General features: G+C 42.4%; 1 protein-coding gene across 1 annotated transcript in view; it reads left to right on the top strand.

Annotated features, from left to right (window-relative positions):
* Nucleotides 1–14,019, top strand: part of LOC118207034 (contactin-associated protein-like 4) — a 58,886-nt gene that overhangs the window by 24,890 nt on the left and 19,977 nt on the right. The window contains exons 4-10 of the mRNA XM_035380296.1: nt 1,666–1,813; nt 3,040–3,237; nt 6,027–6,202; nt 6,611–6,751; nt 11,354–11,642; nt 12,805–12,954; nt 13,778–13,949. Coding sequence (XP_035236187.1) covers nt 1,666–1,813; nt 3,040–3,237; nt 6,027–6,202; nt 6,611–6,751; nt 11,354–11,642; nt 12,805–12,954; nt 13,778–13,949 — 1,274 coding nt within the window. The remainder of the gene's footprint in view (nt 1–1,665; nt 1,814–3,039; nt 3,238–6,026; nt 6,203–6,610; nt 6,752–11,353; nt 11,643–12,804; nt 12,955–13,777; nt 13,950–14,019) is intronic.

Raw genomic sequence — 14,019 nt, 5'->3', positions numbered from 1 at the left:
CCGCCGTCTTAGCCGTTCTGGGTCCTGTTTTATCTTCAGTCTACCACTTACGTCTACCCTCTCTTTTGTTGTGAACTGCAGTGGATTGCACGTAATTGTGAGACACTGCAGTCATTACATTGCCTCCAATTCAGGCATCGCTAATTGGAATGACTGTGTCAGTAGGAATGACTGTGTCAGATGTTTTTGCGAAACCGTTTTTTTTCCCCCCCTTGTTCGGCCAATGTTTAATCTGTAAAAAAATTATTTTTGGTGGAAACAACATACAGATCACTCAAATAACCACTCAGCCGTTCATCACAGCCAGCAATTATCATATTCCACAGAAATATGTTTTTTCTTCATTGGAAAGAAATGACAAATTCAGCACCTGTAAATATCAACAAGAGATATTAGTTTGCTTGCAGTAGTTTTTTCTTGTGTGCTATACTGTTGAACATGGATTTAAATATAAGCAAGCGTGATAGAAGAGTCAATATAAGGAATGTGCATTACACCAAATAAAAGTAATAGGCAACATGTTGTATGACTGGCCCTTAATAAGAGCTGTATTACTGCTTTATAAGCAGTATAAAGCATGTTCATAAGCACTATATAATCATTCATGCAATCTAATGTCATTTTTCCACAAATAGACATGTGGTGTGTTATGTCACTACTGGTGACGTTACCATGACATACCAAGTGACGTGCCATTTGCCTCTTTTCCTTTATTGACATATAGTAGGCTAACAATTTATGAATGTCTGCGTAGTGCTTATGAAAGACCAGTCATGGACAGCGTTACCTGACAACATGCTGTAACTAGCTTCCGCACAAGAGGGTACTTCATGCCACATTATCATGTTACTTATTTATTGACCTTTATTTATACAGGGTTGACAGAGCACATATGCTCTTTTCTTTTTCAGCAACACCCCCCCCCCCCCCCCCCCCCCCCACAAGTAGCTTAACCTGCATGTCGTTGGATGTCACCACAGTTAACGTCTAATAGGGCACAGAAGATACAGTTGTTTGTCAAGAAGATGGTAATTGCGTTCGTGCTCCAGGTTTGTTTATGTGTCTCTAAATGGGGTTTCTGAAAACAGTATGCGGTCTGCTGTCAGAGGCGGCACGCACAGTCGCTTTTAGAAAATTAAAGTTACGGACGGTGGAGTTTGTAAGGTGAAGGAAAGGAATGTTGTTTTAGCGAAATAAGTTCACACCCCAATGGAGCATGACTCAAATTCACATACAATAACGAAACATTTAAAGAATCGAGGGCTCATTATTTCAAACCTAGATTCAACTTTAATGAGTTGCCTTAATTCAATGAGTTGTTTTATGTTCATAAAGCACTATTTCTGAAAGTATCTCATGTTGGTTTTAACAACTGGAAAATTATGATTTATCATTCTTTTTTTCCCCCTCCTGACCTGTCCCATCACCACAGCGTCCTTGATCAGTTTGGGAGGACAAAGATAAACATCCCCCTTTTCCTCAGAAGTGCAAACTTCTATTGGTCCTAATTTTCATTCAGTCTTCCCTGAGCTGTGCGCGCAATCCTGTCAGACGACAGCCCCTCACGCACAACGTTTGTTTGCCCCGTATGCACTGAAAGTGTAGACATTTCCGCACAGACTAAAAGATAAACCCCTAACGAACACGTATTTTCGGGATTCGCAGGGTTTCGTGGGAAACTCAAACGCAGACAGCGTTGTCCAGTACCGGCTACAGCAGCCGGTGATCGCCCGGTTCCTGCGATTCGTCCCCCTTCAGTGGAACGCAAACGGGAGGATTGGCCTGCGGGTCGAAATCTACGGGTGCTCGTACGGTAAGTACAGGGAACGCTTCCGACCGCAAGCCGGCTGTAGCTTCCCTCATGCGTGATATTGGCTCTTTCTGTCAGCCACTGCAGGCTTTCCAACTCCTGCTGAAAAACAAAAAAATACCTACAGGAAATTATATAGGATGACGCAATGGTATTACTTAGTCTTATTTGTGTGTGTGTGTGTGTGTGTGTGTGTGTGTGAGAGTGTGTGTGCCGATTATAGTAAGCTACCACATATTTGCATTTCTGCATTTCTCCGAAACACACTCATAGTTGCAGCTGCATTGTCTAGACACCACAGTCAATGTCTCTTGATGCAGGATATACATTCACTTCGGTATGAGTTGAAGTATGAATTATTTATACAAGCGCGCATTAACCCAGTGGGGGTGCTTTGTTGTAGGAGAACTATAAAAGGCCAGCTAATGAGGTGGGTATTGGTAGTATGGCTGCGTAGTCCGTGCAGGGAGATGCATCGTCTGGGTATACGATGCTATGGTTCCTGTGCAGGCGTTTGTGTGCTCATTTCTCCCAGGGAGTGCGCACAACATCATTCCATTATTAGAATCCCAGTATTATGCCGTCCATATTAATGGAACCATTTCCAGTAATCACTTGTCATCTGTGGGCAATTGATGAGCCACTGTACAGTGCAGGCTCAAACCTAAACACAATTTACGGAGGGAGCTTTAAAATGCGGTGACCTTGAAGTATTGCTCCAAGTGCAGGTATTTCATCGGATTTTACCCTTCAGTTCTCAGCCTATAAAACAATGCATCCTGATACACGCTGACCTCCCCAGCCCATAAAATACCCTGTAAGCACAAAATATAAACCAGCGGCAAAACAGATCTTGCCTCTGTTAAATGGAACAAATGGATACAAAGGGCAGGGATATATTAATTTCTCCATGCCGACAACACACAGTGTATTGCCAGTAATGCAAATCATGAATGATTTAAAAACTCAATATGTGCGCGAGTGAATGAATGTGTGATAGTGTTTGCGATTATATGATTGCTTTTAAAATAACTTTATTCATTAAATTATGAACTTAGATGTGTGATATAAATTTATATGATATTTATTTCTCATGTGTTCACACTTTCGGAAGCACTCATTCTTGCTCTGGTTTGCTGAGAACTTTTCATTTCCGCACATGATAATTTGTGTGAAAATAGGCCTTGCTGCACCTTATGGAGTTTTTACTTGTAATGTGTTGTTTGCAGAGTCTGATGTGGCAAGTTTTGATGGCAGAAGCTCCTTGCTCTACAGGTTCGATCAAAAGGCAAGTCAAACAAGCAAAGATGTTATTTCCATGAAGTTCAAAACGCTACAGAGCTCTGGCACCCTCGTACACGGTCACGGACAGCATGGAGATGTCTTAACCCTGGAGTTACTGGAAGGGAAGCTTCTGCTAAGAATAGGTATTCTTCTTAACAGTTCTCATCTGTGTCTGCGTGCAGACTGCATGGAATTATGTGTCACAGCTTTGATAAAAAAAATAGACACAGATACCAAGGCATAATAATAGGCATAATAGAATTGGGGGAGGGGGGGGGGAGGGGGGGTGCTATGTATAAAAAGTGTTGTAATTTGTATGTGCTGAAACCAAAGTGTGTAAGAACACCCTTAAAATACAAGCTGAGAATGTGCACTTTAACCGCATTTTTCTATTACAAATGAAAAATCGTAGAGTGCAGAGCCAAATCAAGAAAAATAACTTTCTTGATATATACATATTTATACTTGATATATATACACTGTATAAATAAACGTATTTATCTTTATCATTGTACAGTGAATAGTATCGTTCTCAGACAATGTTATTCTTTTAGTAGTGTATTATTGTGTAAACACAATTAAAGAAAATGTATTCATAAATTGGAGCATTTTTTTATTTGCGTAATATCAGTAAACAAAACTGTATGTTTCTATAAAAAACATTTGATTATTTGCCATGTACTGTGGTATATGGTGAGAAAACAATTATAAAGAGTACGTACAGTACAGTATGTGTCAGTGGGAACATTGATGTGTGTTTTTATTCTCTGTATTTGTGGCTGGTAATTCTTTATCAGTGTTCACATGTTAACAGAATCCCTGATAGCAAATTACTTTCGGCGAAGAACGCTGTCGGAGACGCAAGCTCACATACTGAGAACGATTGCATTATGTCGAGCAATGGCATTTTAAAAGCCACGGAACATTTACCTGAATCCCTTAAGCTGTGCTGGAAATGTAACAGAAGCTGGGAGCATTCAGGGGGTACGCTCTGGATATATATCTAAATCGGCTGTGAAACATATTTAACTGTACATCAGCACTTCTGCCTCTAACCTTCCCTGTTTTCTTTCTGCGATGAAAACCATTCATTCTTCCTTCCGCACAGCCATGTTCTGCTGCCAGTTACTTGGTTGCTACGGCGATTTTTTTTTTGGGCGGTTTTGTAACCAAACCGATATGAACCCGGTGGCTTAATGATGTCCTAAATGACAGGGAAAGCTATAAATCCTGGACCCCGGGGCCCTGGCTCCAGTGAACCAACAATTTAATGACACGCAGTTCCATTTACCTAAAATCTATGTATCTGCCGGGGCCTGTATTTCTATTTAAAAAAAAAAAAAAAAAGGAAGCATTGCCATGTCTTGACATCTGGGAAACAAACTTGTGAAATAAAGCTGTTGTTTCTTAATGTGAGATATAGTGCTTGAATTGTTCTCAGGATCTCAGAATAAGCTCACCGGTTGCATTTTTGAAAATATAAACACTCACCCTACTTTTGAAAGAGAGAAAAAAAAAGTTATTCGGAGGTTAAATATACAGGCAAAACTGATTTGGAAACCCAGTAAAAAGAAGCTGAAAAATATTAGGCTTTTCTAGTTGTTTTGTGTTCTCTACATTTAAGCATCCTCTGCTGTTCTCATGCAAGTATAAGAATTAGCAGGACTTATGGGTCCTGCTAAAACATTAGTTCTCAGTGGACTGATTCTCTCCATGATCAAATTCTGCCCAGTTATCCTCAATAGGTTCACCTGTTGTCATATGGGGAAGGTTATCTAATGAAGAATAAACATCTTTCCATCCATTATCTATACCCACTTATTCCTGGAACAGGGTTGGGCAGTCCTGCTCAAGCTGTTGAGTGAGGTGTGGCTATGTTAGGGTTGGTGAGAAAACCTACTGGAGAGTAGATCTCCAGGAACAAGGTTGGGCAGGCCTGCTCTAGCTGTTGAGTGAGGTGTGCTGTGTTAGGGTTGATGTGAAAACCTGCAGGACGGTAGATCTCCTGGTGCAGGTTTGGGCAGCCCTGATGCAATGGCTTGATTTTATGCTTCAGATTAATATACGGATTTTCGTGTGTCTGATTACTAATATTTTGTCTTTAGTAATGCAACTGAAAGCCCCCGAACGTGAAAAATGACTGTTGCACCCGCATGATCAGAAGTGTTCAGTATCAGCATCAGATCACTGCTGCAAAAACAGCGAGTGAAAGTAAAAATAAACAGGAAATAAATAAGCAGATGGCTGAAGCAGCTTCTTCTGGTTTGCCTTCAGTGTGTCCTGGGAGCTAAATTTATCAGCCGTTTCTGCATGAAGAAACAAAACATTTTCCAGTCTGTCTGAGATGGTCTGAGAGATTGTAAGGGATGCTGTAGTCTTCCCCCTGCACAGTAAATTGTCCAGTGTTAACTCAACTCTTAACAGTGTTAATTCAACTCTGAAGAGATAACATTTGGTCCCACTCTGGAATGTGGGACCAAATGTTGTCTGTTAAGAGTTGAATTAACACTGGACATTTTACTGTGTACAGTCCCTGTGGTCATGAGACCCTATTGAAGATAAATGCGTGTAATGTTTCCAGCAGGCCTTGTAGGTTACAAATGTGGGGCCCAGGGGCTGGTGTGTATGATAGGTCTGTAGATAAAAAACAGAAAGGAACGGCTACGGCTTGCTCTGTGCATTTGATATCATTAAGCCCTAATGATGACACACAACCAATAACAACAGCCTCTTAATGCCATGAATGGAAGAAGTTGTTTATATCATCATCACCATCATCATCATCATCACTCTTGTAATGCATTTTGCAACATTAAAAAAAAAATCTCTCCCACTGTGTTCCATCTGAATTATGCGGTTATGTATTTGCTTGTGAAAAAGTACAAATTTAATGTTATTTATGTCATCTTTGGTTTTTTTTTTGTTTTTTCAGGGAAAACTTTGTCAAATGATGCTTCTGTGGTAACCATGGGCAGCCTGCTGGATGACCAGCACTGGCACTACGTGGCAGTCCAGTACATCGACCGAAACGTCAATTTTACCGTGGACAGGATCACGCGTCAGTTCGAAATCAAGGGCGGCTCCACTCACTCGGATATAAATAATGAGGTGTGTTGTTTCTGGTCAGTTTCATGCTTTTCAGTGTTCATCGGTAAACTGTGCACTATTTTTACCCGTTGCATGCTTTCATAATTCATAATTGCAGAGTTATGAATAAGCATGCCTGTATGTACAAAGTTCTTAATGCAGTTTGGGAAATGTCTGATTTAGTTCAGCATAATGTGGCTATGAAATATATTAAATAATATTTATAGGGGTTATTAACTGGTATCAGGTGCTAATAAAATAGCAATTTTCAAGACGTATTACTCTTGCTTATCAGAATCGCCACCGTGAGGCCACTGACAGTTATAACTATGTGGCCCTGTTTTTAATCCTGTTTTTTTTTAAATGAATGTTAATGCAGAGAACTCTGCCCCTGGGAAATTTAACATTGTAATGATGTTCTTTCACAAGCTCAGCTTTGGAGGTGCCCCAGACTACGGGAAGCTGGAAACGTTTTCCAGGAGAAATTTCCAAGGGTGTCTGGAGAACCTGGTCTACAACGATGTAAATGTCATAGACTTCGCCAAGCAGAACAATCAGGTGTCTGTCATGGTAAGTCCAGCCACAGCTAATGAATTCATCTGCATATTGACTCGCTGTCACTGTCTGACATTCCAAAGAACCAACCGTTCGCATATTTGTTTATGTACTGTGCTGTTTATTCGAAATACAAAAAAAAGGTATACATGCCTATAATTAGGATTATTATGTGAATCATAATACAAATGTACGGAAAAGGCTTGGTAACAGCAGTAGAATGGATTTATAAAAGTACTATTTGAATACTACAAGGTATTGGCTGTCCTTAAAATGTATCAATCTTTATGGTAGCAGGGTAGTGTCTCACCTGTCTGGTATTTCAAGCATGTTAAACCTCAAAAATCCTTAATGATCCTGAGGATTGAATGAAATTATTGCCAGCTGTTAAGTCTTAAATTTTTGAGGCACCACAAAGCAGAAATCACATTGTGATAGTGAGATATTTAATTTAAAAATAATTAGTAACAGATCAAATGTACAGTATAAAAAAACACTGTTGAAAAGCCTTTGGCAAGGATGTGTCATTTGATATAAATCTCCTCCCCAATAACTTTATGTGGGAGTGAAAATATAATTTGGAAATAGTGTCTGCTAGCACACAATCGACAGATGCACAAAACACCTCATCTTAAATGCAACATGACATTACACACATAAAATTACACACACACACACACACTCACACACATGCCCACACACACACACTGCACACACACACACACCACTGCTGGCAGGTGCTTCCTAAATTCTAGCAGATTAGGAAGGAGAGGATATTCAGAAGACCAAAGCATGCTCACTACTACCCCTGGAGGACCAAAGACATGCATAATGCAGTGTAGCAGAAAAGGCATTTCGCTTCGCAAATGACTAACTTCGTTCGAAACTTAGCGGCTCATCTTCTTGTACTCCTCCTCCTCTCTCTTGTCTCTTCCTCGCCACTTTCCTGCTTTGTAAACAGGAAATTGCTTGCAGCACACTGTAATGGGATGAAATTACTTATTGAAAAATACATTGTTGTGAAGAGAGAACCCACTGTTTCGATTCATATTAGAAAACCTGGACCGGCCAAGCTGACAAGAAAAAATGAAAATAATTATTTTCATGTGATAACATACAACTGTATCCTCTTGCAAATTGTCCTATAAAATTATCCAAATTGGAATGTTCTACAAATTGTATTGGTTATGTTCCTCACTTCGCCAGTACATGTATTCAAATGTACCTCAGGAAATATGCACAGATTTGCTAGTTCCTCTGTTACCAACTTTGTTTGTTAGACAGCTAATGCCTGTCCATAAAGGAGATATATCACCATGTCATCCACCCTTCAGTTAGCTATGTGAACTATAAAAATAATCCCACTTATAAGACCAGAGTGGGGAAACATAACCTATGCTATTGCAAGTCACGTGTTTTATAGTCATGTGAAAATTGGGGTTCACGCGTGACGTTTCCTTTTGACACGTGAGTATTTTAATTCCCGTGTGAAAATGCTTAAATGCAACGTGTGAAATTGTGATTTTCACATGCGAAAAGGCAAATTTCATATTTCATATTTTTTCATAAGCGCACCTCCTCCATGTTTCTCAGATGAAAGGGTGTGCTTTGGATCATGGGCTGTTCCTTCCCTTTTCTCCACTGCTTTTCATCTCTTTGCTAAAAGGCTTATTTTGGTCGCGTCTGTCAACTCCGTTCTAGATCCGGCTCGTCTGTGTATTTGTTGGCGATTCCGCGTTATCCATCTTTATGAATTATTCAGTTGCTCTCAGCTCACAGATTAGCTGCTTTTCGGCCGTAGTTAGTTTTCTGGTCTTCGTGGCGGCGCGTGTCTCTAACTTCAGCCGCAATCTCTGCAGATGAAAACAAAGGCTAAAACCAAGACCAAGACGCTCGCTGTTCTTACATGTGTGAACAAGCCGTGCGAAAAGGAACATATGAGCAACAGTTAACACCTGTCAGTCACCCGCTGGCTTAATATTCCACTCCTGTAAATGGGGGGGGGGGGGACTCAGCAAAAAAAACAGCTGTTTCTGCAAAATGGTAAAGCATATATGCATGTAAATACCATGAAAAAAAGCTGATTGTCTCTATTATTTTTGTCGCATATTCATCTTTGGTGATGTCAAATCTGGATTAATATAAGGAAGTATATAGAAAAAATAACTAATTTGACTCTACCGTTACCATGCTTTCGAAGGGCACTGTCTGACCCTTCCTTCAGTCTAAACATTGTAAATGTTAAAGTTACTTTGTAAACAGACTGACTGTATAAAGTTCTCTCTGCCCTGAGAGAAAAGTTCGGTTTTCATGCACCGTGGGCAATCCATCCATCCCAAACAATTTTTTTTCCTTCCAAATATGGACTTTTTTGCACGGTGGTCTGCTCATGGCTAATGAAATAACAGAAGCTAAAGAATCTCTTACTTCCTGTCACGGAGTGACCTCCTCGCCCCCCCTTCCAGTCTGGCTTCAGGGCTCCTCACTCCACCGAGGCCGACCTTCTCTTCCTTACCGGAGCACTTCAGTCAGCGAGAGCGTCTCTCCCCCCCCCCTTCTGTTCTAATCCTTCCGGACCTTTCTGCAGGAACCGGCGAGTCGACGGCGGCTCGTCTTAGCGCCCGAGCCGTTGCTCGGGTGTCCGTGGAGACGCCTTCCCGCTCTTTGTTCTGTCACCCGCCCTCTCTCGCGGGTTTCTCGTCACCCGCCGTACGTTCCCTATGTCATCGTGCCCGGACTGTACTGAGCTTTTCCTCTCTTTCCCTCTCTTTCCCTCCCTTCTGACGCTCAGCCCTGCCTTCACATCTCGGCTTTGCCCGAAGGACAATCCCTGGCTGCATGGCGGGCCCTTTTCGTCCGGTCCTCGTTAAGTTCAGCCTGGCCGAGGCCGAGCTGCTGCACTGTCTCCCTCCCCAGGTCCCTGGGCACTGCCAGGCCTCTCCTTTACCCCCTTTAATGCGTACGCAAGATCCCCGATGCGTGATTGGACTGTTTCCTAACCGAACATTCTAATGCTTGCGTAACAATCGCTGCCGCTAGTTAAAAGCGGCAGAGTTCTAGAGCACTGTCTTGCAATTTAGAAAAACATTCCAAAGTACCTGCTCTTCAAAGGGTTAGCCTAGCTGCTACAGGAGAGCTCGCTCAGAACTCGTCTTATGCGAGAAGCCTAAGGGTAATCCAAATCACCGGCTGTCTTCCTCGCTCTTGTGTCATTGCAGTAAATCCGAAGACAACTTCCCTTTGTCACCAGATACTCTTCTCAGCTCATAATCCAGGCCCTGGTACCCTCATGCTGGGTCTGTTGGAGTTCCCTGTGTGTGCCCCTGAACCCCTGCTCCTAATACAGCACAGCCGCAGGACGTTTCTACAATCTTCCCAAGCGTGCTCAGGTCAGACCTCTCCTCATCTCTTTTGATTGGCCGCCTGCTACGAATCCCGTAAAGTTTAGAACCTTCATTAGCGGCCCACGGGGCACTGAATGGAACAGGTTCGCAGTACCTTCAGTCAATCTTTAAACCCTGCTCTCCTGCCGGATTTTTTTTCTGTTCCGCGCTGTCGAGGCGGCTGGCTCTCCTCTCCTCTCTCCGTGCATTCTCTTCCCAGACACGATGTCTGTCTGTACTGACCCCGCGGTGCTGGAATGAGCTGCCCAGTGTGGATTCACAGGCAATCTTCTGCCATAGACCGCTTCATCAGGCGGCATCCTGGTCCCCCTTCCATTCCCACCATGCAGCAGACTCACCTTTTGTAATAATAACAATAATAACTGAGGTTATGGCATATTTATGGTTTTTAGGTTTGTCTTTTTATGATTTTATAATTCTCTTCTTATGACTTCTTATGGATGTAGTCTGTATGCATTTAGTGTTTGTACGTTTGCTCTTGGTTATCAACATATTATCAATATATTTCTTAAATATATTATTGCTTTATCTTTGCTCACTGGCCTGGGAATGGTACTAGCCTGATCCGGCACTGTTGCTCTTATCACACAAGTGAGTGTATTAATGTTTCGCCAATATTGAAAGCTGCTCTGGGTAAAAGCCTCTGCTTAATGAACGCTGTAATGTCATGCTATGTAATGATGCTCAAACCTCTGACTGCGGTGCCAGACCTGAGCTCAAGGTGAGTGCTATAAATGACTGAGCCGCGCGGGGAGACAAGTCTTCAGCTCGTCTTAAAACAGATATCATGGTGAATTAGCGGCCCGACGTCATTACGAAGCAGCACCGCCGAATATGTTGCGGGGATAATAACGTTTCCCCCGATAATAGGATATTGATGTCTCGCAGGACAAACAGGCGCAGGCCTTTAGAGAGTTCTTTAAAGGGCTCCACTATCGGGCTCTATAAAACCGCGAACGGCCATTTTATATTTCAGCCGAATTACATTTAAAATAAGCCCCCAACCTTATAAATCCCTGTGAATTGAAATTAAAGTGGGCCCGAATCACTTGAGATTTTTACTCATTCAGTTTTTACGATTCTACTATTCAACCCACCGCTCCCTAAACCCCCTACACCCCATCCCCAGGGCAAATTAAATCTTAGTCTCAATTCCCTTTGTGAAGCCACAATAATTGCCACATGTTTTTTTTTTTTTTTTTTTTTTTTCCAGGGTAATGTGACCTTTGCTTGTTCCGAGCTGCCCGATGTCCCGGTGACATTCATGGGCACCGAGAGCTACCTCCAGTTATCGGCGACGGCGGTGGCGGGGGCGGAGGAGGAGGAGGAGGAGAAAGACGGCCTGTCCGTCAGCCTGCAGTTCAGAACCTGGAACAGAGAAGGACTGCTAATGACCACGGAACTGCGGCAGGATTCCGGAACGTTCTGGCTTCACATCGGCGAGGGTAAAGTCAGGTTACGGATGGGCAAGTCGGGGAGAGTCCTGGCGGAACTCACAGCTGGTAAGCCGTTTAATAGGACACTGTGTTCCTGTGCCTTATATTCTCAAATGTCGTGCGGGTTTTTTTTGTCAAATCTTCGCGGCGCGAAGAGCTCATAGTAAGAGCTAGTGAAAATGCCATTGTGCATCCTCTCTTTCATGCTAAAATGTTAATCTGAAAGGCGCCTGTAATGATTTTATGATTAGATGCACACCGCAAGTATTCAAAGGACAGAAATGACCTAAACACCATCCCTGGCTCTCATTTGGATCGTCAGTTACACACACGCACACACACACACACACACGCGCGCACACACACTCTCTTTTTCTCTCACACACACACCCACGCACATACTCTCTCTCTCTGTCTCTCTCTCACACACACACACACACACTCTCTCTCTCACACACATACACTCACACGCACACACACAGGATTTCGGCAGGGCGTACCCTGTATTATCGATGGTCGATCAGGCACCTGCGGCTCTGCCGGCAGCATGAGTAAGGCGGTACCTTGATGCCCTGACTGGGTGAAGTGGGGTGAAGCACGTGGCGGCTGGCAGCATGTGTTTCAGCTGACGCACATGCTAGTCTTCATCCCCCCTCATTACTGGACCACACAGCAACGATGGAACATTACTGCTGCATGTTTGGCCGTTAGAGAAATTATGGGGGAAAAAAAGCTGGAAAAAGGAAGATGTTCAAGAGATGTTAACTGAGCGATACAGACATATTGCTTAAGTGTGAAGTTGATTACAGAAAGCAATTCAGGGAACAGCCTTAGATGCCTTGGGACCATATATTGTGAAACAGTGTAACAGTAGCATACTTTTTTTTGCATTGTTTTGCTTTTTCCCTTGTGCTATTTCCAAATACATTTAACTTCTTTTAAATAATTGCAAATAGTGCAGTGGTGTTGAAATGATGAAGAAATTGTGAGAAATCTTTCTGAGAACATCCCGATTTACACTTGAATGACATTATCACGGTAACGTTTCTTTTTGTGTCCACCACTTTGATTTCCTCTTTGTTTATCACAGACCTTTCCTCATATAAGTTATCATAAGTGCGACAGATTTCTTTAGAGTTCTGTTTTTGTGTATAATTAGCCTGACACATCCAAAAAGGCCGGGGGCATAATTCTGTATATTTATAGCCTGCTGATTCTCCGCCTACAGGATCCAATTTAAACGATGGTCAGTGGCACTCTGTGGATTTGGCCGTGGCGAGAGGGCTGGTTCGCGTGACCGTTGACGGAGAGAAAGCCCTTGTTGCCCACGCCAATTCCCCCTTCCGCGTTTCCCCTGGAAACAGCTACTTTTTTGGCGGTGAGCGTTCTCCTCGATTTTAACTATGTTTTAATGTTTTTAAAAAAAAAAATGCTGTGATCTCACGGTCACACCATTTACAGGTTTAGCACGACGCCTTGCGATGAAAAACAGCGAGGCATTCAGGTTCAGATTAAAAAGTGAATGTGTTGTTTTATAGAACCAAATTACTTTTATCAAGACATCTGTGGATTGTTGATAGTTAGGTATTATTGTTATCCAGTTTGTTTTTAAACTGGTAAGCCAATGTTTTCACAGTCACAGAGTGATCACACAGGGAGGATTGTCCCCTGTTTCTTTTAAATGCGTTTTTAAAAAGGCTACATACTGTGCAAGAACGTGGAAGCTGTCAGAAAATAATAAGGTACAAAATTGTGTCGCACTGCAGAGAACTTTTCTCTAAATCTCAAAGGTATACCGAATGTGATCCTTTGAAGATGCCCCCATTATAAATTGATTCCCTCCACCCTCATTTGGAGACCTCAAACAGTAAGGTCATGTACAAATGTTTCATTTAATTTTGCAGCATTGTGCTAAATAAATTTCCCCCCACACACTTTCTGTGATGTTTTGGGAAAAAAAAGAAAAAAGGATTATGGACGTAATGGATTTGCTTTATGAACTTTTTCCCTTCACATCTCTGTATTTGTAATTAACGGTTGCATCAGTAGTCAACAATGTGCCTCCCACAACCAGACACAGACTACTACGCCTGCAGGGCATGCCTAAAATTTGGTGACTGTCTCACACACCATTCAGTGATTCGGTATCCGAGGAGACGTGTGTTTTTTCTCTCGACAACAGCTTGTCATTTTGTTTACAGGTTGCCCCGAGCAAACATATAAGACGGAATGCAGAAACCCCTACGCCATTTTTCAAGGGTGCATGAGACTCATCAGCATTGACGGCCATCTCGTAGATTTGACCAAAGTGCCCCAAACTGTCATCGGAAACTTCAGTGACTTGCAGATGGACACATGTGGCATCATTGATAGGTCAGTAGTAGATATGGAGTCACATTTTCTTGTATAAATTTGCACAAATGTGGTGTGACACAGTATATTA

Source organism: Anguilla anguilla, chromosome 10, assembly GCF_013347855.1.
Source record: "Anguilla anguilla isolate fAngAng1 chromosome 10, fAngAng1.pri, whole genome shotgun sequence".
In the NCBI taxonomy this organism is placed as follows: Eukaryota; Metazoa; Chordata; class Actinopteri; order Anguilliformes; family Anguillidae; genus Anguilla; species Anguilla anguilla.
This window is presented reverse-complemented; position numbering and strand designations above follow the sequence as displayed.